The sequence below is a fragment of the Pseudonaja textilis genome, chromosome 3 (assembly GCF_049901715.1).
Source record: "Pseudonaja textilis isolate UNSWEBS1 chromosome 3, rPseTex1.2, whole genome shotgun sequence".
Classification (NCBI taxonomy): Eukaryota; Metazoa; Chordata; class Lepidosauria; order Squamata; family Elapidae; genus Pseudonaja; species Pseudonaja textilis.
In genome coordinates, this window is record NC_141992.1 from 111397915 (window position 1) to 111421634 (window position 23720).

Sequence of the window (23720 nt, forward strand, 5' to 3'; positions counted from 1 at the left end):
GTGACCCAACAGTAGATTCCAAGAAAAAAAAATGAGACTGTCTATGATTTTATATTTTTAGATGCATCCTGACAATCTATCAAAATCCCTGCTTTAATCCCATCCTTAGGATTTATTCTTCAGATCCATATTTTTGAATTGGGGTATAAGAAATAGATGAATTCATTATTATTTCCTCTTCTATGCAAATGGAGATTTTCAGTGATTTAATAGTTCCTAGACAAAAAATAAAAATATAAAAAATATATATAAAAATAGGTGGGTTTATGTTATGTCCCTTGAATCCACATTTTAATGCACTTAAGTATAACAATAAATAAGTCTGAACTCTGATTTTTACCAGTTTCTTCATTCAGGCTATTGTGTTCTATGACTTCTCTATGGTTTTGATGGTAGAGAAAATATGTGTGTTAAAAAATCAAAATCAAATAACATAAATAAAAAAATGCAGTGCCTTAGAGCCACACTATCGAAAACTGTTGGATGTTTGATTGTTGCGAATTGTCCATAATTTGATGGTTTCAGATTTTGAGAAAAAAAAAAAGATCTGAAACAGAAAGGGTACGTGCTGATTGTTCCGATTTCCAGTTTGGTAATGCACAAAAGTTTTAGGGGGGAAAGGATGTTGTCATGTTGCTTAGTAATCTCTTTTGCTTAAATCAGATAAATTTCGGAAACGAAACCCAGGAACAGTTGCGCAATCCCTATGATTGCTGTGTCCCTGAAGGAAAACCGTCATCAGAGGAAACTTCATTCAACCTAGACTATGTCGGACACTTCGAAATCCCGGGATGTTTTAGTGCCCACTAAGAACAAAGAAAAAACTTTGCAACAAGACGAAGCCGCTCTATTCAAAAGTATATGGAACCGAATCTAATCTCGGACCTAAAAATACAGTAGTGAGCGTAATTGGGCTGTTTTATTGTGCTGCCCTTTGACAGCTGTTGCCAAATGCATCTGTCCCCATCTGCTTGGCATTCTGACCACGAGTGCGGCAATGTTTTATGACTTGAAACCCTTTAGATTCAGAATTATTGGCAGCCTAAATAAACGGCGTAGATACCCTTCAAATGGCAAAACAGCTCAGTGTTTATGAACTTGGCAACTTGTAGACGTGGGGACTTCAATTCCCAGAATCCACCAGTCAGCTATTGCCTAGGGAATTCTGGGAGTTGAAATCCACGCATTTTCAAGTTGCCAAATTTAAAACAAAACCCACTAAACTGCTTCAGTGGCTTCTTCGCGAGTGAATGACGACGTTACTGTGCCTATAACCGCAACAGAAAACGAAGGGGAATCGTAACCGACTACCGTAAATAGAAGTTAAAGTACGGAATGATTACTAATCTATTATCTCTGTTTGTCCCTCTTACGTTCGACGCTAGGGGGCGGAGCATTACGCAAACTGCTCAAGTCCCTCCCGGTTTGAGTGAACATAGAGAAAAGTACTTCCGGGTCGATGGGTACGCTGTTTCCTGCATATGCTTCCTTGGGGCGGTTTTTTCAAGCGGGGGAGATCTGAAGGTCCGAAGAATTCAAGGGGTAGCTCCCGCAGGAAAGCAGCAGCACCACCAATTGCAGCCACAATATTGCCAATACAGAATTCATTTGTTTCTTGCCCCGTGGACGTTGCCTGCAATTGCAGAGGCTTGAGGTGGAATCACCAGGAAAAACAATATGTTCAGGGTGGGATACTAGAAATCATCTTTTCCCCCAGCTAAAAAAACACTTGAGATATTGCGATGTGTGCGTGTATGGTTGGATGTGGCATTAATGTTTGCAGAAAGACTGCCATATGAACATTATGTCACCTTTACTTAGGGATTATCTGAAACAGTTGTCGAGGGATACTACTAACACCTGGAAGTGTAGCTTGATTACTTACCTTGTACTTAAATTAGTTCTGCTTTGGAAGCATAAGCCAGCAAAAAAGATATTTCAACAGTGGAAGCTTGATAATTGATCTTGGAGAATCATGGACAACCAGCTAAATATGAGCCAGCAGTGTGCAGCAGCCGCCAAAAAAGCTAATGCAATCCTAAATTGCATTAACAAGGGGATACAATCAAGATCAAGGGAGGTACTAATACCACTCTATAAAGCCTTAGTAAGACCACACCTAGAGTACTGCATCCAGTTTTGGTCACCTCACTAAAAAAAGATGTTGAGACTCTAAAGAAAGTACAGAGAAGAGCAACCAGGATGATTAGGGGACTGGAGACTAAAACATACCAAGAACAGTTATAGGAACTGGGCTTGGCTAGTCTAGTAAAGAGAAGGACCAGGGAGACATGCTAGCGGTCTTCCAATATTTGAGGGGCTGCCACAGAGAGGAAGGGGCAATCTATTTTCTAAAGGGCTTGTAGGCCAGACAAGGAAAAATGGATGGAAACTGAACAAGGATAAATTTAACCTGGAAATAAGGAGAAACTTTCTGACAGTGAGAACCACCAACCAACGGAACAGCTTGCCCTCGGAAGTTGTGGGAGCGCCATCACTTGAGACTTTCAAGAAGAGATTGGACTGCCATTTGTCAGAAATGGTGTAGGGTCTCCCGCTTGGGCAGGGGATTGGACTATATGACCTACAAGGTCCCTTCCAATGCTGATTATCTATTATTTGATAATATGTGTATGCAATAGAATTTTTAGTAAGTTTAGAGCATAGCTGGCTGGAGAATTCTGGGAGTTGAAGTCCACAAGTCTTAAAGTTGCCAAATTTGGGGACCCCTGGTTTAAAGGAAGTTAGGATATTAGCTTGGAGGTATTTGGTTTATTGGAATTTTCAGAATATTCTGTCAGAATTTTATTCATTTATATCCCATCTTTATTATTTGTACAAATAACTTAAAGCAGAAAACATCTAACACTCCTTCTACCTCTCCCCCCCCCCCCCACACACACACAATCGTGAGCTGGGTTGGGCTCAGAGAGTTACTGATCCCAAAGACACCAGCAGGCTTTCATGCCTGGAACTCATGGTCTCCTGATATGTAGCCAAAGGCCTTAACCACTATACCAAACTGGTTCTCCAAATGATAATTAATCAGAGACATATTAGGAATACACTGTATATTGTATATATTAATCTTAAAGAAAAGAAGTTGTAGCTATTTTAGCCCATGAAAAGATTCCACATAGAAAGAGTTTGGTCATATTTTCCTGAAAAATGGAAAATTTTGGAATGAACTATTTTCTTTAGGATTAATCATAGTTAAAAATGTCAAAAAGAAGAAACAATTTTTTCTTACTAACAAAGTGAAAACCTACTAAAGGTTTGCCTTGTACCTGTTGCTAGAAGGATTTCTGTTGTTTTTTTTAATTTTGAATATCTGGTGATTGTATCAATGAAGATTCTCAGTCATCCAGGAAAAGTTGCTTGGAAGCTGAATCATGGGGAAAAGACTTTTGAAACAAAGATATTTTATTGGCTACGTTTATGCATCCAGAATCATTATTAATCTAGATAAAAAAATAATTTCTCACAAATTTCTAAGGCTTTCCTAACATGCTCCGTTTACATCTACCTGTTTTGTTGAAACCTGCCAAATTAGTTCAAACCAGCAGTCCTATCCATTCATAACTGTAAATGCTATTATTGTTAAATTGTCACCTATCCAGTCCTTTAATTTCCAGGTGCAACTCCTTTCCTTTCACCCAATAAGTAGAACTCTTGATGTTATCAATGATAGTAAAAGCAAATTATATTTTGATAATAAAAGGATGTAAATTAGCCTGTTAAAATTCTTTGGATAATATACCTTGTCTTGAAAAAGGGAGTGTTGTAGACAGCTTTTCAAATTCTAGTTAATTTATTTCAAGATTTTATTTTGTTTTGTCCCCCAACAAGTGATGAAAGTGGCCTTATGTTTCATCACTCCAGAGGTAGTGGTGGAATTGCACAATAGAGCCGTGGTGGTGAACCTATGGCACGTGTGCCACAGGTGGCACACAGCCCTCTCTGGGGATGCATACTTTTGCCCTAGCTCAGCTCCACCGCGTGCGCCTCCCACCGGCCAGCTGGTCTTCAGGTCTCTGCCACGCATGGGCGGTGGGTGCATGCAGAGGGCGCATGCATGGGATGGGCACGTTACATTATTGTATGCGCACACATACGCATGCGCACACCCTGTGCTTTGGGCACTCGGTGCCAAAAAGATTCACCATCACTGCAATATAACAAAGAATTTATCTTATATTATTGGAAAACATTTTTAAAAATTGGAGATTAGTTGATTATGCTTTATATGAAGAGATTCTTTTAATGGAATAACTCAAAAGACAAATACCCAATTTGATATTACTTTGATTCTTAACTTAGTGTTAAATATGAAAATTTTCATTGCTTTAACATATAAATAAAATACATTTGGGACTTTCAATTTTAGATTGCTTGAAATGTAATCTAAAAACATTGTTATTGAGGGTATTATGCATCTATATTACAGGGCAATTAACAGATAAAAATAGAAACTGATTTTTTAAAAAATGTTAAAGACTTGTTGAGTACTTAAAGGAAAAAAGTATGTCAACATGCAACAAAATATCATCTATTAGTTTTACCATTTTAGAAACCTGTATAGAAATATAAGAAACTAACCACAGTAAAATGTAAAGAATTGCCAAAAAAATATAACTGACAAGTAAATTGAAAGTGTGCATAGCTATAGTCACACTTTTTTTCAGATCCTTTTAATTAGAAAAAGGAAAATAGGCATGCTATGAAGTGCCAATATTTAACATCATTTTTATTTATAAGAATACCTTTTGGCCCAATAATTATTCTTAGACAATAAAATAGAAATTGCCATCTATCCCCCAAAAGTCAAATAAATAACATACCAATTAATAGCCAGCCTCAGTTCCAAATAAATAGGACACAAGCTTCACACTTTTGTACTTGCCCAAGAATACAAGCACGTGAGGGCAGAATTCGCATCACAAATATCACATTTTTTTATTTACTGCCTCTTGAATGCCCATGAGAGAGAAGTTGTGCATTAGGAACATACTGGAGAGTTCAAACAGGGAGCAAAGAATGACATCGTGGCTTCCCCAGAAGGCTTCTTTTACAAGGAAGCAATAGAGGAACAGAATCAAGAACTTGACTAATTTTAAGGGGCCAGGACATAGCTCAAAGGTCTTGTCTGAATCACTTTCTTCTGACTGTGAAAGGGAAGCATAGCCAGCAGATCCATAAGAGCACTGCTGCCTCCAAGCTAAATATGGAAGTGGAGAGACTAAAGTACCAGATAGCTATCAGAACACCTGAGAAAAACTACTCAGAAATAGATTACTTGAAATAGGTAAAGATGAACTAGGTAAACATTTCCAATAAAGTACTTGTAGTACTAGCAGTGCTTGGCTGAAGGTCATGAATTTCTTGGATAAAACCTATTGTTTGTGCTTGCTTCTGTGGTAAGTTGACCTCAGATGTGCTATTCTTTATAAGCCACTCTTAGCCAGTTTCTAAAATCTCTGGTAGACTCTGAAATTTTATTCCCTCATTTTTGAAGTTAATAGCAGTAATAGCTCTGATTTGATTTGCGCTGTGCTGCAATTAAAATTACCTGATTATATTCCTTACTCTAATATTTGAATTTTGAGACAGAATATAATCTTGTAAAATTGGCTGCTGAGAGATTTGTGATTGGCCCCAAACCTCCAGCAATTCAATTTCAAAAAAAATCCTTGTTCACTGTCAGTTTTATGCACATGCATGTCATTTCATTTGTCTTTTTTCTAAGCTAAGGATTATGAGATCTCTCTTATCTTTCTTCAAAGGGCAGTTACTCGATTTTTCTGCTCTACAATATTATGAGTAAATTACAGCTATATAAATTAGTCTTTAAATGCTTATGTTAAAAACATGCCTCTTTCACCTCAAGCACTAGCAAAAAAAAATTGTAAAATATTTTATTAGCAAAAACTGTACAATATAAAGGAAAAGAAATCAAAAATATTGTTAGGGACTGCTTTCATCAATATCCTTGTCTGGATCTCTCTCTGGATTTTCATCCTGTTGCTGCTTCTTCCAGAGTTTAGCCATTGCAAGCAGTTTGAGGTTGGGTTGATTGGCAGCATCTTCTGGGAAGATATAATCATAATATTCTTCCCAGCCAGCATCAGACTAGAAAGAAAAGTGTGCACAGAATCAAACCTCCATTATTACAACAATTGTTTTAAACTATGCGACATTACTACACAGCATTTGCTGTTTTCTATTCCTATTTTTTTTACAAAGTGCATTAAAAACCAATTTAGGCTGTAGATATTGCTTGTTTGAAAAATTTCAGAGAACTAAGGAAATACCTTCTCTCTACTGGATGTACAGAAACTTTTATGTTATCTGAATAGATACTAATAGATGGGATGATTTTTCCTGAATAATATTTCCTGAACACTAAGCTTTGTTATGAAATATTAATAAACTCCTGCATCCTTTACACATGTACATCAGAGAGTATGGCATTAGATTCTGTAGATTCTTTGAAGTCACTCTAATTAATATCAGTCAAAAAGAATAAGCTGAAGAAAGAGGGAAAAACTGTCTTATTTTGTTAAGGTCTACCTGCATTAGTTACACTGCTATACTATATAAAGTACTCGTGGAAAGTCAGATTTCCAGGTAGAGGTCTTACCCCATCTTCAGCCTGAAGTTTTCTCCGCTTCTTGACTTTTTCAGGCATGAGTTTGTCTACTCGTTCTCTGCTGGATTCTGTTCCAAACTCCTCTTCAAAACTTTTCCAAGATTCCAAGAGCATAAGCCTCTCTTCTTTTTCCTCACAATTTCTCATTGTTTTATTTGCCTCTTCATATATTTGCCGGCATTGTGATAAATTGTTCTTTTTATCTGCTGAGAGCTCAAATTGAGCAAAACTGATCCATACCTGAAATAAAAAAGAGCATATTATGATTAAAAAGCTAATCTATGTATGTACAATAAGTTGTCACATACTTATTATAGTCTTTCTCTGTCTAGGATTTCTCTCGACTAATGACATTCAAAATGTGTGTCGTTTATTATGAAACTGTACATTTTTGGTCATTTGAAATAAAGCTTTTAGAAAGAATTTCAGACTATTTTAGATTGGGACTTGTAAAGCATTGTATAAAATTACTTAACAGTAATTTTTTTCTGCAAAGGAAATATATTACCAAAACTGAAATAAGAAACTGAAAGAGAATAAGAAAAAGAAAATAGGAGTCAAATGTTGATCTTCTCCTATTTTCAAATAAGATAAGAAGAACAAAGTATAAATAAAGCAGGTACTCAGAACAGCAAGCCTGTGCTATGCAGCTATCAGAGTCAAGTCAATGTTGTCCAGCAGCCTGAGATTCCTTTATGAATAAAGATAGACAGTAATTGATGAGCCCGAAGCACATCTCTATTAAGTCTTTGTGTTAAAAATGAACAGAACTCAATTTTCCACCCATGTTTTTTCTAATTAAATAATACTTCCATCAACATTTAACATTTAAAAATGGGAATTCTATTTCAATTAGATTTTAATATATTAAAAATGCTGCAATTTTTATTCTCAAAATAGGGCTAGATAACATGATTATGCTACCCTAAAGGTGAAACCATTTCCCTGAAATACAATAGAAGTGCAAGCCATTCTAGTAAGTATTTTTAAAAAGGCAGATATGGGCCTTTGACCTTATATGTCATTCCAGCTTCCTCAGCTGTTCCAAACTTGAAAACTTTTTGCAGCAGCTTTAAGAGCAGGACTATTTAACTAGAATATGTAAAACATACCTAATTTATAGCATACATAAATTTAGATGCAACTTTATTTTCTTCTAATCAGTTTTTCTACTTTTGTAAAACTTGTCATAAAATAAAATTCAAAAAGATCAATTAAGCACAACTCACTCAAATTTGCCTAAATTAAAATCCAGTTGTCATCTTCTCTGTATTTATATCAGCTTCAAAAGTATGCTCACAATTAGTGCTATTGCAGTCAGAATGGAATTCAGCATTGCCTGAGTTAATCCTTACCTTAACATGCTGTGTTCGCTGAAGCAACCTTCTGTACAAATTTCTTGTATTCTCATATTCTTCTTGTTCAATTTCAAAGTCTATATAAGATTTCCAAAGTACCTAGGAGAAGAAAACTCTGTTCTTCCAGCTTGGAATGTCAAAGCAAATTTACAAAAAGAAATCCATATAAAAAGTGCCTAAATAACGGATACGCGTGGAGAGAAAAAATCTGAACTATATTTTTCTTTTATGTACTTTTTAAAGGGGTTTATCCTGATTTCCTCCAACAGTTCAAAGCAGCTTACATGAAGTTCTCTCTTCATCTTTTCTCTGTATCATCAACACTGATATATGTTTCAGTAAGAGATGTGGCTGGTCCAAAGTCACCTACTAAATTTGCATAACTAAGGATAAACCTGTGTCTTTGTTTCCTTGGTTTGAGATCAACCCCTTGATATATATCATTAACAATCCTCCAGAGATGAACTCTGAATGGCAATTATCAGGATCAATTCTAATTGGTTATTTCATCCAGGATGTGGTTTTGAGACTGCTCTAATCTAGGTGGGAGGCCTAGAAGGGAAAATATATGAGGGACTATCTCTTGAATTGCCCAATGATTTTCAGTAGTCTTCTGACAGGACTGTTTTGAGGTTACTACTATTTTGCAGTGGTTCTAGTTCTTTCTGGGAGGATATACCCAGAAGGCAGTATGGTGAAATTACAGTTCAATAATTGGGTTACTGGACCTATTTTTAAAACCCTAAATGGCGTTTGTTTGTTTGACTTGTATACCACCCATTTTGCCTGAGATAGCAAGCCCTACTGTTTGTGACTACCTGAAGGATTGCTTCTGCTACTATGAACCATTCAATTACTTGGGAAGTAGGAGAGACCCCTTTGAAGATTCACTCACTGCCAGAAACTCAGCTACCTAACACAAAGGAGAGGACATTCCTGTATCTGACTCCTACAGATCTCCTCCTCTATCTGACACTACCTACAGAAGTAGGTTTGGTTCCTACTTTCTCAGTATTTAGAAACATTAACAAAATACCCTCTTTGCCCAAGCTTTTATTTGTTATATTTATGTTTTCTTTATTTTAACTGTATTATTTTTAATTGCTATAAGCCAAGGAAAATGCCAGATCGTTTATGTAAGCCCTGTATTAATGGATGAAATAGGGTTTATTGAGCTTGTTTAAAAAATACGTTTGCCAAACAGTTTTTTTTGTTCTTCCTCAGCCTCCTTCAAAGTCACATGGTGCCTGGTATGGCTGACCAATTAGACCTGTTGCCTGAATTCCATGAAGAGGTAAGAAAGGCTTGTCATAAAACAATAGGAATTTAATTGACTATATTGCCAGTCTGTGCTTTCAAATGTAACAGCTATACTTAGTTTTGGATAGCAGCTGTAGTGGAAAATCTGCCACTGTTGTTCTGCTTTCCCTCATCCATTGGGTGCATTCCATCCCATTTCTCTGCAGTTTCCTCCTATCTGGGCAGCCAACTGAACCTGAGCAAGCAGTCTACCAATTTAGTTAGCCAATTTAGTTCATCAAGGCAACTACACCACTGATTTCAGCACTAACAATACTACTAGTCCATGCCACCCTCACCATAATGAGTCTTTTCTTAACAAATGGGTAGAAGATCCCTGCACAAGCTTCCTTGAGAATGACAGAAGCACAGATTTAATTAAAAAAATGTCTCCTACCTCTATATCTGACAAAAATACATTATTGAGAACAGCATTCCCCAGAACCTCTTTTACCTCTGGCATATCCAGTCGAGGCTGGCCAATTGCTAGTTCATATATAGCTCTGGCTCGGTCAATGTCACCAAGAATAGTTTCTAATTCAGCAAATTTAATCCAGGATGTGCAGTTTTCAGGTGTAAACTCTAAAAACTTCTCATACAGTTTCCGACAACGATCAAACTCTCGCAGTTGTAGCTCCAGTTCAATATAGCCTTTAAATAGTTTGTTCTTTGGACATTTACCTATAGATGTCCCCTACAAAGAAGGAAGAAGTTCTTCAAAGCTTCTCAAATAAGTGCAATTATACAAGTATAAAAACTGAAATATACTTCTTTTCAGACTTGTTCCAAAAATGCAGTATCTGGGCTCTAAAGGTCTATTTTTTGTTACTACATTTACATCTTATTGTGTTCTTACTGTATATTAAAATGGTCTACAAAGACCAAAAACTATCATGAGCACGGTAGCTTTATTTTAACATTTGGCAGGCATATTTCAATGTTCTAAAAAATGTTAGCTGTAAAAGAAGCCATTAGAGTTGGGACAGTTAGGAAGTCAATAAATTTAAACAATAGAAAAAATAAAGACAATACGGTATTGACTAGAAATAGGAAGGCTTGTCTAATGGTAACATTTATATATTTAAAAAGTCTCTTGAGTTGTTTTTTTCTTCCCAGCACAAGTTTGCAAATCAAGCTAAGCATGGGGCATTCTTTACAGGGAAAATCAATTTGTCAGGAGTGACCTGACCCTTCTATACATTTCACAAATTACCATCAACTTTCCAGATGAGTTTTTTCCTGTGGGACAAAATGTAACTGATGAAAAGTGGTAGAAAATCTATCTTAATAGGAAATGCAGATATTTACCCTATAGCAACAAATATAAATTCAGCTGCCTACCAACTATTTAGGATAGGGACCTTAATAAACATTAAATTATACCTATAAGGCTATAGCCTTGGTCTGATACAACATAAAAAGTATCAACTTTTCATTTGATTTTTAAAAAAATTCTTAAAATTTTTAAAAACATATCACTATAAGCGAATAAGAATTTAAAGTACTGAATAGAATAGAATGAGCTGGAAGGGACCTTGGAGGTCTTCTAGTCAAGCCCCCTGATTAAGCAGGAGAACCTATACAATTTTAGATAAGTGACTGTCTAGATTCTTCTAAAAAATATCCAGTGTTGGAGCATCCACGATTTCAGGAGGCAAGCAGTTCCACTGGTTCCACTGTTCCATTTTTTTCAAGAGGGATCAGCCAATTTCATCAATATATTTCTAGAACAAAAAAGTCACTTCATTTTACTTACCAATGCTCGCCTGGCAAGATGGAGATTCTTCTGTCTGATTTCAAACTGTGCGCAGAGCAACCATATTTTGGCAAATGTAAACTGAGTGGAAAATAGTATTTAAAAATGGCTAAATTTCAGTTGGCCAAGTTAAAAACAATGCTTTCATACATACAAAAAATGACTAAGACCACAAATGTTTGGTTATTTTTTAATTTATCATTTTTTATTCCACATTCATTATTTTTATAAATAACTCCAGGTGCCAAACATAGGTAATGCTCCTTCCTCCTCCTATTTTCCCAACAACAACAATGCTGTGAGGAAGTTGGGCTGAATTGTGACTGGCCCAAAGTCACCCAGCTGGATTTTATACTTAAAGAGGGACTAGAACACACAGTCGCCTGGTTTCCTCAATAAAGTAATTTTCTTGAAACCCATTAGAACACAATATGCATGTCGGGTATCTTTAGCAGGTTTATATTATTCAGCCCATAAGGCTGACTGACAAGACATGATTTCTGAAAACACAAAATTGGACAATATGTCACTAATATAATTAATTTATATTAGTTTTATTTTGGTTCTCATGAACTTTAATTGTGACCACTCAAGTTATAATCTAAAGCTGTTTATAGTTATAAATTCAGTTATAATCTAAACTGCTAAAGCAAGGGTCTTGGCAACTTTAAGACTTGTGGACTTCAACTCCCAGAATTCCTGAGCTAACATGACTGGAAGAGGAATTCTGGGAGTTGAAGTCCACAAGTCTTAAAGCTGTCAAGTTTGAAGACCCCTGTCTTGACTAGCTGATTCATTTTCTAGTTTCATAGAATTTATCATTTGATACAGAATCTGAAGAAAGGGATACATAATAGACGATGTATTCATATTGCAATGGTATATGGAAATAACATGGAAGACAGGAGGCAGACTGGACAACTGGAATATAAGAAGTTTTCACCCACAGAAGGGGGAATGAGCTGGGGAACATTTCAGAAGAGACTCTCCCTTATTTTTCAGGAGTTTCCTCCCTGTCCCCCCCCCTCAAAAAAAAAGGAAAGGAAGAGAAAAATGTTTTCAGTCTTGGAAGATTTTTTTTAATGTAACTAATAATAAAAATAGATCCAGTACTACCGTTTGTTTGCTATCTGCCCTCACTACCTCACTGGGGTAACACAAATGAAACTTAGAGCTGTTTTGCAGAGATTTTTCTCTCGTGTAATTTAGGTTTATATAACTTCACCAGTAACCTAGATTCAGAAAGCTTGTTATTTTGGAAGAAACAATGTGTCTTAAAACTATGAGTAAATTAAATGCACACACATACACACACACACACACACTGACACATCCATAAAACACTGATTTTTTTATAGCAGTGATGGGCAACTTTGGGGGGGGGTTTGTATGTGACATCCCACCTCTCTAAAATCTCACCACTACAATTTGTCAATAAAATGACCTATTTTAGGATATTGTGTAATAATATAATTATGAGGGAGCTTTATTTAGAACTTTGAATCTAGGTTGTAAATCCCCTTTTTGGGTCTGTTGTAACTTCAAACAGTTGCTAAGTGACCCATCATAATTTGAGACTGCCTTGCTGAACCAAACCAGATTTTCCCTTTCCCTATTCTCTTATCAATATCTACTTGATTAGAGGCAAGAGTTGTACATTTAACTCCTGCTTTTCAAAATAATATAAATTGCTTCTATTGAACTAGAATATCCACTAACTAGAATATCAATTACATGAATTTCTCAAATCCCTTCTTAAATTATTTTTCCATCTTATATCTGTTGTATTACAAAGCATAAACCAGCTCCCTTACATCTATAGTTCTCCTTACCACAGGTGTTATTTATAATAAACTTGCCTAATGTAATAAAAATGTGACTGGAAAAACTGAGTTCCAAAGCAGTTGGTAAGTAGATTTTTTTTTAAATCAAGCCTAGTTAATCCCTAGATCAGTGAATGGTTTGAGAAACTGCTGTTTATTTGTAACTTGCACTGCACTGTTTGATGTACAACTGCTTACATTCCATACTCTTGGGTTTATCATATTCATACAGTGCACGATTGTGCAAAGCACTGCATTTACATTGTATCAATATTTACAAAAGATCTTTAATTTAGAGAAGGATTTTTATTCCATATAGGGCCTACACCAAAACCTCAAGGAAATGATTCATCCTGAGTTATAGAGAGATCTGAATCAGGAATATAATGCCCTTCAGATGTTCTGACAATGGTAGTTAGGACGGATTAAAAAAAATTAAAATATTTCAACACATTGTCTATTCTTGTTTTAGAATTAAGGTAGGCACTGACCAGGAGATGAATTAGATCAGTGGTTCCCAACCTGTGGTCTGCAGACGCCTAGGGACTGCAACATCATCACAGGGGCTCTGTGAAGGCTTGAAGAAATCTTATGATTTAAATCTGAAGTCTTGGTGGCCATGGTTCGTGGCCACAAAAAGCATTTAAAGGGAGCCCGTGGTGAAGAAAAAGTTGGGAACCATTGAACTAGTTGATTTCATGATCCTAATTTAATATTTGCTCCCTTCCTCTGAAATCTACCATGTAGTTATATTATATATATATATATTATATATGTAGTTATATATTATTCACTCTCTAAATCAGGGGTGGGCAAACTACAGCCCGCAGGCCACATCCGGCCCATTGGTCTTTTTAATTCGGCCTGCCGAAGATTGGTATAGAATTAAGGTTTGATGTGAATGATTGAATGATTGCATTCATTTGATTCTGACTTGTAATGACAGGCATTTCGACACCAGGTGGCTCATTAGGCGCAGTGACTTGATTTTGCGGAGATTTTGCAGTTTTTTATATGTATCGTATCTTGTGCTGACCCGGCCCGTCTGTCAAATTTTAAAAGTCAATGAAGCCCCTGAGCCAAAAAGTTTGCCCACCCCTGCTCTAAATACATAAAAAACAGAGTGTTATCCATCTTATGTGTAGATAATTCTTAAGTAGAGGTTGCTGGCAGTATAAAAATTACATTGTAATAACATATATGTATGTTCAGACTGGAATTGGAACAGTATAAGTATAAGTATAAGTTAAGTCAGGATGTATCCTTAATCAAGACACAATACACACGACAAAGATACCATAAATACCTTTTTGTGAGGAATGAGTTCAATACATGCTTGATACACTTGTCTTGTTCTCTCTGTATCCTAAAACACAAGTCAATCTATGTGATACAGTTGGAACAAGGCTTCCATGCAAGTGCAATTCAAAATATTCTGGGAAAAAAATGACATCTAGCTACATTTTATCATTTAAAATATTTGTTACTGCTTGAAAAATCCTGGAAAGTCTTCATTCCCAACTTGATATCTTAACATTGTCTGTGTAGAGCAAATAAAATTGCTCACCGATCTAGGACTGTAATTTCAGAACACATCACATCAATGATTAAAAATGTTTACTGCTAATTTCTGAGCAGGTGGCAAGCATCTTTAAAGCCTTAATGTTTAGAACTTGGATATATAGGAACCACTCTTGTGAGATGGGCAGCTATAATATATAATACATATCACATATCAATGTGGTATGATCAATTATATACTAAGTTATGGAAAAAATCTAACTATATGGCTGTGGAGTGCCAACACTGACTTGATGACGTATAATCCAATCAATGATATACCAAGAATGCTTTCAAAGATTCCCACTTGCTGTGTAATGTTTGTAGTGTTCTTTTTTTAGCAATGGCACACTATATATGGAAACATTGCCTCACAGATTTATTATTACCTTTTAATGCATTCCAACAGTGAATATGATTGGACAAAGGTACATATTGCAAGCCATTTTCCAACATATCAAAATACTTTTTAACCATAAAGAAATCAATTAGATTTCACAATGCTTAAGTGTTGGGGGAGGGGTTATAAATAAGACCATAAACCTTTTGTCTCATCATCCTTGTTTAATGCAATGAGTGAAGTCTTTTAAAAAATTTCCTGGCACTATTAAGTTTTCCTAAATTAATCCATAATTTATACTGTTCTGATTGTTACTGACAGTTGCAGAAACTAATTTTTTTTAAAAAAAGTATGGCAATAAACTATATAACTTAGTTTGCTTTCTTATAGTCTATCGTTTTCTTAGGAATCTAGTCAGCTATATGAATGATTATCAGAGAATGTAACAGTATCCACATGCTAACAGGTTGTACAGTACTAAATTTCCTAGATCAAGATTCATTTAATCAAAGAAGATGCAACATTCATGGGTCATTTTCCTTTACCTTTGCCTCTAGCTCTTCATAGAGTGCATAATTGATCCACAAATAGATATATCTTTTCCAGTGTCGCTTTTCTTGAATTGGAGGAACATTGGCAATGGCTCTTTCATAAACTTCACGTATTGTATCACACTCCGCATCACTTTCCACCAGACGCAGATAATCAAACCAAGCATCATAATTATGTGGATTAGCCTTTCAAGATAAATGGGGAATACTTTCAGAAGTACAAGCACAGTACAAAATGTAAATTTACTCAATGTAAACCGCTTCAAACTCGATTGCAGAAAGTACGACTTCAGCAACAGAGTGGTCAATGCCTGGAATGCAGTACCTGACTCTGTTGTTACATTCTCTAACTCCCATTCCTTTAACCTCAAACTATCCAATATTGACCTCACCCCATTCCTAAGAGGTCTGTAAGGGGCATGCATATGCGCACTATTGTGCCTACCATCCCTATCCTATTGTTCCCATTTATTCATACCTATTTCCTGTATTCTTACTCATGTTTATACTTATACCTATTATATTGTAAGCGATTAATAAATCAAAGAAATAAATATAATAAATAAAATTATCAATGTAATTGTCAAAGCATGGTTTACTGATTGGGTTTCTGTTAATTCATCAATCCAACTAACCAAATTTCCAGAGTCACCTTGTAGGGGAAATGGATGACAATTAGTATTGCTATATACAATTTCAGAACTGCTAAAGATTCAACATAAGAAAAAAGAAAGTAGCAGTGCACCAATTGTTGTTTTTATGAACATAATTTGTAAAGTCTAAGAAAATAATGTCTACTATTCTTTAAAAGAAAAACAGGTTTTAGTACCAAAAAACAGGTAAAAAAGAAAATAATCAACAAGCTGATAATGAAATACCATGTTGAGAAATGTACTATTTATTTGATGCATCATTTTTTCAATTTCTGTTGAGTGGTGTACAGAGTAGTACTTTCTTTCACTTTATCCATAGAACAATAACTCTATGAAGAATAGGCTAAGGGATAATGATTTATCAATAGTCAGCAGGTGAGTTTCCAAGAGTTTCAATTTGAGCACAGATATTCTGGCTGTTCAACCCCAGTACAATTATGCTATACTTACACTCCATATTTATAGTGCAACAAAAGCAATCAAGGGAAATACCAATAAAGTATACAATTCCCCTAGAATTCAGGCACTTACTTTTACTTCTTCTTCATATTGGAATCTTCTCTTGCTAACAATAATATCCTCAATTCCCCTTCGGTCCCCAAATTTCTTCTCAAAGATTGTATAATTTTTGAAGAGCTCCTGTGCTTCATGTTTTGGAATTCTGTCCAGGGCATATTTGTATATTACTCGCACCCGTTCAAACTAAAAAGGAGGAAAAAAGAGCACTTCAAAATAGAAGATTAACTTGATCCTCGTTAGTATTTTCAGTAACTCTCAATTTTCAGTTAAAACAGATTCTGTGAAAAAAATATTTTTGAAATCTTGAAGAGTATTACACAAATGAATAATAGGCCAGGACAAAATAAAGTTTTATATTAAAAAAAAATAAAACCAGACAAATACAACTTGGGGGAGGGGACCAAGGTTTATATCATTGTTTACAGCTTGCATATTTTGTATTGTTATATTATAGATCACATCTATGATAGAAATATAAAAATATTGAGAAATTCATTATTATAGTCAAAACTGTATATTAGTTTAAGTCAAGAGAATTTGGGGTTAATATTTAATTAAATAGGCTTAATTCAGTTAGCTTTTTAAAAAATATAAACTGCAGTCTTAAACAGTTCAGGGATTAAATGAAATAAAACTGCTTCTTTAAAGACATCAGAATTAAGATCAGTATTAAGTGGCTGCCAAGCCCCTTATCACCTCCAACAGGTCTCTTTCATCACCCTCTTGTCCCCAAGAGAAGACTGATCTCACTTCCTCCTGTTTATTTGGCTCCTCATATTCCAGAAGTACACACTCAGTCACTCAAAAGTAATTTACCTCTATGAGAGAATCCACATGCATAGCAGAGACAACAGATCTCTGTTCACATCATGTGAGAAGGCAGACAACTCCTAAAGATAACTTACACCCAAGGTATAGCAGATTTGCTGTAAGAATATAAGCTTGTATATTATGTTTATAGCATGTTTTTTGTAAACACAGATTCAAATATTGGGCATTTTAAAATTGTATAAAAACATAATTCGAAAAGTAAACAAAAATCATTTTAAAGAAGCAGCCACAATATGGCTTGTAATTCTATCCCAGGGAAGTAGCTCTTTTGAATTCTGCTGTATAGTAGAGCGTTGGTGTTGTGTCGGGGATTTTCGGTTCAATGTGTGAAGGGTGAAGGATGTGTGTTTGTGCTTATTTTCATGGTCATGGTCATGATGTGCACTGAAGATGGTGTTTGACTTTGTTGTACGAGGTGCAATGACAATAAAAGTAAACTAAACTAAACTAAACTAGAATGTAAGCTAATAAACAAAATGTTACCTCTTTCTGGTTCTCTTCAAATTTGGCAAATGCAACATATAAATGTTCATTCATATGTTCTTCTCCAAAGAATTCCACAGCTCTTTCAAACACTTTCCTTGCATGTACAAAGTAACTATGTTTTTCTTCAAAACGAGCATACTTGATCCAATTCTTAACATCCGGATGGACCATGACAAGTAAAAGACATTAAGGAACTCGAAACAGGATGTATTTCATTGAATAAGTATAAGATCAGCCTGCAGCTAATAATTAGTAAAGTTATATAAAAAAGGGAAAAAAAATTTCCTTGGAAAAACAAAAACTTTGGCAAGATGAACAAATTAAAAGACTCAAATAATATACAAAATGCAACTTAACATAGTATCAATTCTGGTGCATACATTTCTTCACCAATAAATATTTGTGCATGTGGATTGTTATGGGAAAGTTTATATTGTAAAGCCAACCTCTATGCCTTAATTTAATCCAAATCTTAATTTAAAAGGATATATCTCTCATAAATGGAACGTGCTCTATCCACTTCCTTATATCTCAGCTCAAAGTTAATGTAGGAGTGCCATGATTGTTCCTCTGGCTGCCATTCCATCCAGCGCTCAAACACTTGGCGGGCCCCAGCAACATTCCCCAGCATCTCTTCCATGTAAGTATACTTGTACCTTTTAAAATAGGAAAAAGGAAGATTATGCCATTTACAGTAATAAATAACAGACCTATTTACAGCTAGTATAAATAATTCTTCATAAATAAATACACTTTTTTTAAAAAAGCAACCATATATTGAGCTTGGATCTGGAGTGTTTGCATATTTGGTCCTTAGCGTACTATAGTAACAGATTCAAAAAACAGGAATTGCCACCACAAGAAATCTGGTTATCAAATGTATGACAAGAGAGTTAATGAGATCTTGCAGTTATAAGGTCGAACTAGGATCACTCAAATTAAACTGCTTTCAGCCACAGGTGGTGACTGTTGATTATGAGTTCATCACAGTTCTTCAATCCACTTTATTTCACAATCTTTTTACAGAGGTAAAACTAGAGGGAATTTTATGAATGTCAATTTGAGCCCCTGGAGGAAAACCAGCAAATAACAATAATAATAAATAATAATAAATGTCATAATCAATGCTTCAATCTTTTTTCAGTAACCTGTAAATTCTTCCTCTCTAGGTCGCCTTCAACAATTTACATATTAATATGGGGCAAGGGACTAGAAAAGAGCTCTCTCTTGTGCATATTTCTCTCTCTCTCTCTCTTCCTTCCCCTCACACACATTTATGTCTAAACCTAATGAAAGTGCTTAGCTTACCAGAACTGATTAACTCTTGGTAAAGTAGTGATAGCCCGATCCCAGATATTTCGTGCATGATTAACCTGGCGATTCTTCATTTCCATTTCGGCATATTTGAGCCATAGAGTTACATTTCGGTAGTCCACATCGAGAGCACGCTCGTAGATGGAACGAGCCCTGAAAACAACACATTACTGAAATTAACGCATATACAATTCAATTCCTACAGAAGTGGGCACTATTAGATAGTCATATTCAGAATTTGAAAAACGCTTGTCAAGAATTACCTTTGTATTTCTTTGAGGCTTTCTTCCCATTGTGCATATTTGATCCAATTACTGATAACAGTCCGGTTTTTCCTGATGTTATCTTCAAAAGTCTTGAGAGAAAGTAAAGAGTTTACTTCTAAAAAGCAAATAACAACTCTGCTGTAGATCCACAAAAATCTATATCAGAAAAATCTGACAAACGATGTTCAGTGAAATTTGTTAATTAGTAAGATTTAAAACAATTGGTCTATAATACCAAAGCCAGATAACGTATAATTAAGTTTCACTGATTACATTTTTATGATTCTTTAATACCTTTATTTGAGGTAGTCAGGGTGACTAAAAGAGCTTAGCTGGATGCCCTTCTTGATGTGCAGGGTTTGCAGCAGGTAGTTTCTCTTTGTGCCTAAGATTGAACTCTCAACCCTCAGAGTGGCAAGTGAGCATCTTTATTTCTAGGCTACCATGCTACTCAGATTTCACTCAATATCTCTTATAAATGCTCTAGAAAATACCACTTTCCTTTTATCCTGTAATACCCAGGAAACTAGGGAGACACAAACTTCATTCAAAATTTTCTTAGTAATTAGTTGTGATCCAATTTTACTTTTTCATATTTCTAAAATTTCCTGTGAAGAATATCTAATATTATTTTCAAATTTTATTTGTCTGTCAAACTCTGGCCACATTATCCAAAATGCACAGAAATTGTGATAACTCTGCAATCCTTTATTTACACAAGAGATAATTATTTTTCTCTGTACTTAATAATACCTACTGCAGAAAAAGTATTCTCAGCTAGAGCCCAACTTTTGTTTTGATTATACAGCTCCTCCACTCTTTAGAAAGGCTGCAAGTCAAATGTTTAAAGAACATATTTCAAGTCTCATAATATGTTCCTAATATATGCCATTAAGCTGATGTAACCAAACCAGATTTGCTTTGGTTTCTCACTTCATGCAATTCGAACGATGGGTTATAAACATGCAGAGACAGCTGTTAAATACTGGGTCAAGGATCTGAAAGCCCAATTAGATGTGACTACAATAACAGGAAGAAATATTCTTGGGCAGCCATTCACTTTTTTAAAAAGCCAGCTACACATCTAAGCCAAACAGCTGACCCCAAATTCAGAAAAACCCCAAACTGAGCCAGATTTAATGCCTTCCCAAAAGCTCATCCTAAGGAAGAACTACTGGGAATTCTATCTGAAAAAGACTTTGGGTGAAGGAATTTCTGGAACACTAAATCTTGTTTTTTTAAAAATACATATATTCCTGGATTGTGCTTAATAATACCTTATCTACCTGTAAATCCATTTTATTTACAGTTATTATTCAAACAAAGTGGTCTTATTTCCCTTCATGTGGCTAGGTTTGTTTTACTATTTGTAAAATACCATACCAGTCTATGATCTTTATTTGTTGTCTTATATTTGCTTTTCTTTGAGTTTTTGAGTGGTCAAATATTTATTATAAAGCAATACAGTATTTTATTATAAAGTATCATGTCTTATCTACCTTTCTTTTCCGGAGCTTGTAATCATTTAGCTCCTCTTCATCTGTGATTTTCTGTTGAGGAGGTGGGGGAAGAAGCTCGAGTTCTCTCTCCTTTGCTTCTCTTAACAATTGCTCTGCTGTTATCTGTACTTCTGCTGGAGCTTTATTCTTCACCTGATGGAGAACGTATTTAAAAATATAATGTATTTTAGAAACCCATATTTAGAACTGACATCCTGAATGTGGCACCAATCCATAACTGTACAGCCTCAGAGACCCTATCCCCCTGCCGAAATCTGGTAGCACTGGAAAACAGTGCCAGAATTTTCTGCTTTAGAAAGTGCTTGAAGACGCATACTATAGCAGGTGCGTTAAGTCTCTAATACTTCACATACTGCAATTGATATAGGTAGTCCTTGACTTACAACCGTTCATTTATTGAAAGCTACAGCAGCACTGAAAAGGGTAGCTTATGACTTTTTCACACTTACAACTGTTGCATAGACATTGATCAAAATTTGGACGCTTGATAATTGGCATGTATTTATGATGGTTGCAATATCCTAGGGTTATGTGATCACATTTGCGACCTTCTGGTAAGCAAAATCAGTGGGGAAGACAGATTGAGTTAACTGTGTTACTAATATAACAACTACAGTGATTCACTTAATTATTGTAGCAAGAAAGGTCATACAATGGGGGCAAAACTCACTTAACAACTATCTTGCATATCAATAGAATTTTGGGCCCAACTGTGATTATATGTCAAGGACTGAAAAAGAAAAGAAAATGAAAGAAGGAAGGATGGAAAGAAGGAAGGAATATTTCACATCGATCCATCTACTACACGATAACTATACCTGTGAAGGTTTAGTATGTGATTAGGCAGACCTAAAACTATAGTGTAAATTTCACTAATGTAAACTATATGATGCTAAAACCAGGCATAAAAGAATAGGAGTCTCACAAAATGAAACTATTTTGTCTTTGCAAGAAAATTTGATAGAAACCCGGCTCAATTATTAAAATTAAATCTTAAAGCTTACATCCCACTCATAACATCTATTCTGCCTTCTCAACCCTTGACCTAGTACCACTGACTCATAAGATCTAAAAAGGGGTTTTACTCTCATTTTCTTGTGGAAAAATAAAATTCTCTCTGTCATCAGAAACACAGAGATATTTTTCCAGAGCAAATGGTTTCCTTACCCTGTTATTCAAATACCAATGCCCAGGATTAGGCTATCAGATGCAGTTGCAAAAATCCAGACAAATACTAGGTAATAACAAAAAGATACAGATGTTTGCTTTCCTCATATGATTATCCAGATTTTTGCCTCCAAGATCTGGTGTTTGTATCTATACTGACAAGGCAAAGGCATTGTGCTCTACTAAAAGGTAATTAAGTACAACAATATTGCACAACATTTATTATCTACCTCGGGCTGGTTATTTAGAACTCTAGATTGTTTTTCAAGTCCCTCACTGGCCACTAACTTACTCTTTGAAATATAAGAAGCAGCATCTATGAAACAAAATAGTATATATCAAAGCTCATAGCTTAAACTAAGAATTTAATTCAGTCTCAGAACTGTATTTTAAGATGTATTAAAATTCCACTTGTTTTATCTTTAACAAGAAAAAAACCCGTTATTTTTTAAAAATTACAATATAAAGTTAAATTTCTTAATTACAAACCAGGCCAACATTATTGGGATTCTCTTAGAGATATACCTTTTGCCCATTCCAGATCCATAACTATCTATCCATCCCCTCCTTCCTAAGCAGAAATTAAGACATTTCACAAGTTTGATTCTTGTTATTTATTATTTCCTAATCTGAAACTCACCAATTCATTATTTGATTTGTCATACTTCTTAACTGCCCATCTCTCTCAAGATATAAATTCTAGTTTGAGAACTTGACTTGGACAATCAGAAACATATTATAGTTTTCTATTCTAAAGTCATGTTATTTCTCAAAACTGCTAAAAAAACGTTTTGCATGAACAGTGCAATAACTATTTGGACAAATCGGTATGCCCAGAATTAAAACAGCACAGTCTAGTTAGCTACCGATTGTATGCATTTTATCGATAAATAGCCTCAGGCTGCAATTCCCCTAATTTAGGAGTAAAGCCTATTGAACCCAAGTGTTTTGCAGAGCTGTGAATAATTGTTCCCTCCAATATTTTCTTCTAGGCGCGGTAAAGAGACTATTTCTTGTAACCACAAAGATGACAGAAAGTTTAATGAAGTACAGTATTTTTTCCCACATTGTAGAAGTTGTCCTTGATGACATTACTATAACTGCACTTCCTCTTTAGACAAATATTTTACTAGGATTTTTATTGGTGTATCCTTTAAAGTAAAATCAGGTTTAGATATTGTTTTTTTTAATCCCAAAGCAAACTTGAACCTAAAGCGCCTTTATTTAGAACAGAAACCCCGGAGTGCTTCGGTGACAGATCACCACGATCTGATCTACCCTGCTTTCCTTTTTATGGGGTGGATCATGCCGATTTTCCACAAATCCTGAAAATCTCAGGTCCCACCACGTCGAATCGCAACACTTCTAGCCCACGTCTACCCATTAGGAGACAAACACTTATACTGAATTCAGTGAGATCCAACTCCGAGTAAATAGGCCACGGCTGTCTGTGCGCCCCGTGACAACCTCGCACTTTGCCTCCCCTGCCCACCTTTGCCACTTTGGGAATTCGCTGCTTCCCAGCCGCCGTGGACGCCATCTTTTCTCCCGTCCTATTAATCTACGCCGCCTTTTCCTCCTCCTCCTACTTTGAACTTTGACCTCCCAGCAAACCTTGCGCCGGAGAA

General features: G+C 35.4%; 1 protein-coding gene across 1 annotated transcript; it reads right to left on the minus strand.

Annotated features, from left to right (window-relative positions):
- Window positions 1-4721: 4721 nt before the first annotated feature.
- Window positions 4722-23717, minus strand: CRNKL1 (crooked neck pre-mRNA splicing factor 1). Its single transcript, XM_026700981.2, has 14 exons — window positions 23585-23717; window positions 20905-21057; window positions 19403-19494; window positions 19134-19292; window positions 18315-18481; window positions 17823-18001; window positions 16521-16691; window positions 15331-15522; window positions 14192-14251; window positions 11063-11143; window positions 9761-10000; window positions 8005-8106; window positions 6641-6889; window positions 4722-6129 (listed from the first exon to the last, which is right to left on the minus strand). Exons 1-14 carry the CDS (start codon window positions 23630-23632, stop codon window positions 5965-5967), a joined length of 2058 nt encoding a protein of 685 aa, XP_026556766.1. The 5' UTR covers window positions 23633-23717; the 3' UTR covers window positions 4722-5964.
- Between the last annotated feature and the right edge of the window lie 3 nt (window positions 23718-23720).

Excerpts from the sequence above, each read along its gene's own strand:
- CRNKL1 (XM_026700981.2), bottom strand. The coding sequence starts at position 23,632 with ATGGCGTCCACGGCGGCTGGGAAGCAGCGAATTCCCAAAGTGGCAAAG. Across the intron at positions 19,495-20,904 it reads ACAAGCTCCGGAAAAGAAAG|ACTTTTGAAGATAACATCAG; the intron begins GTAGATAAGACA and ends CTTTCTCTCAAG. Across the intron at positions 18,002-18,314 it reads ACGTTCCATTTATGAGAGAT|TTGTCATGGTCCATCCGGAT; the intron begins ATATCCTTTTAA and ends AATGTCTTTTAC.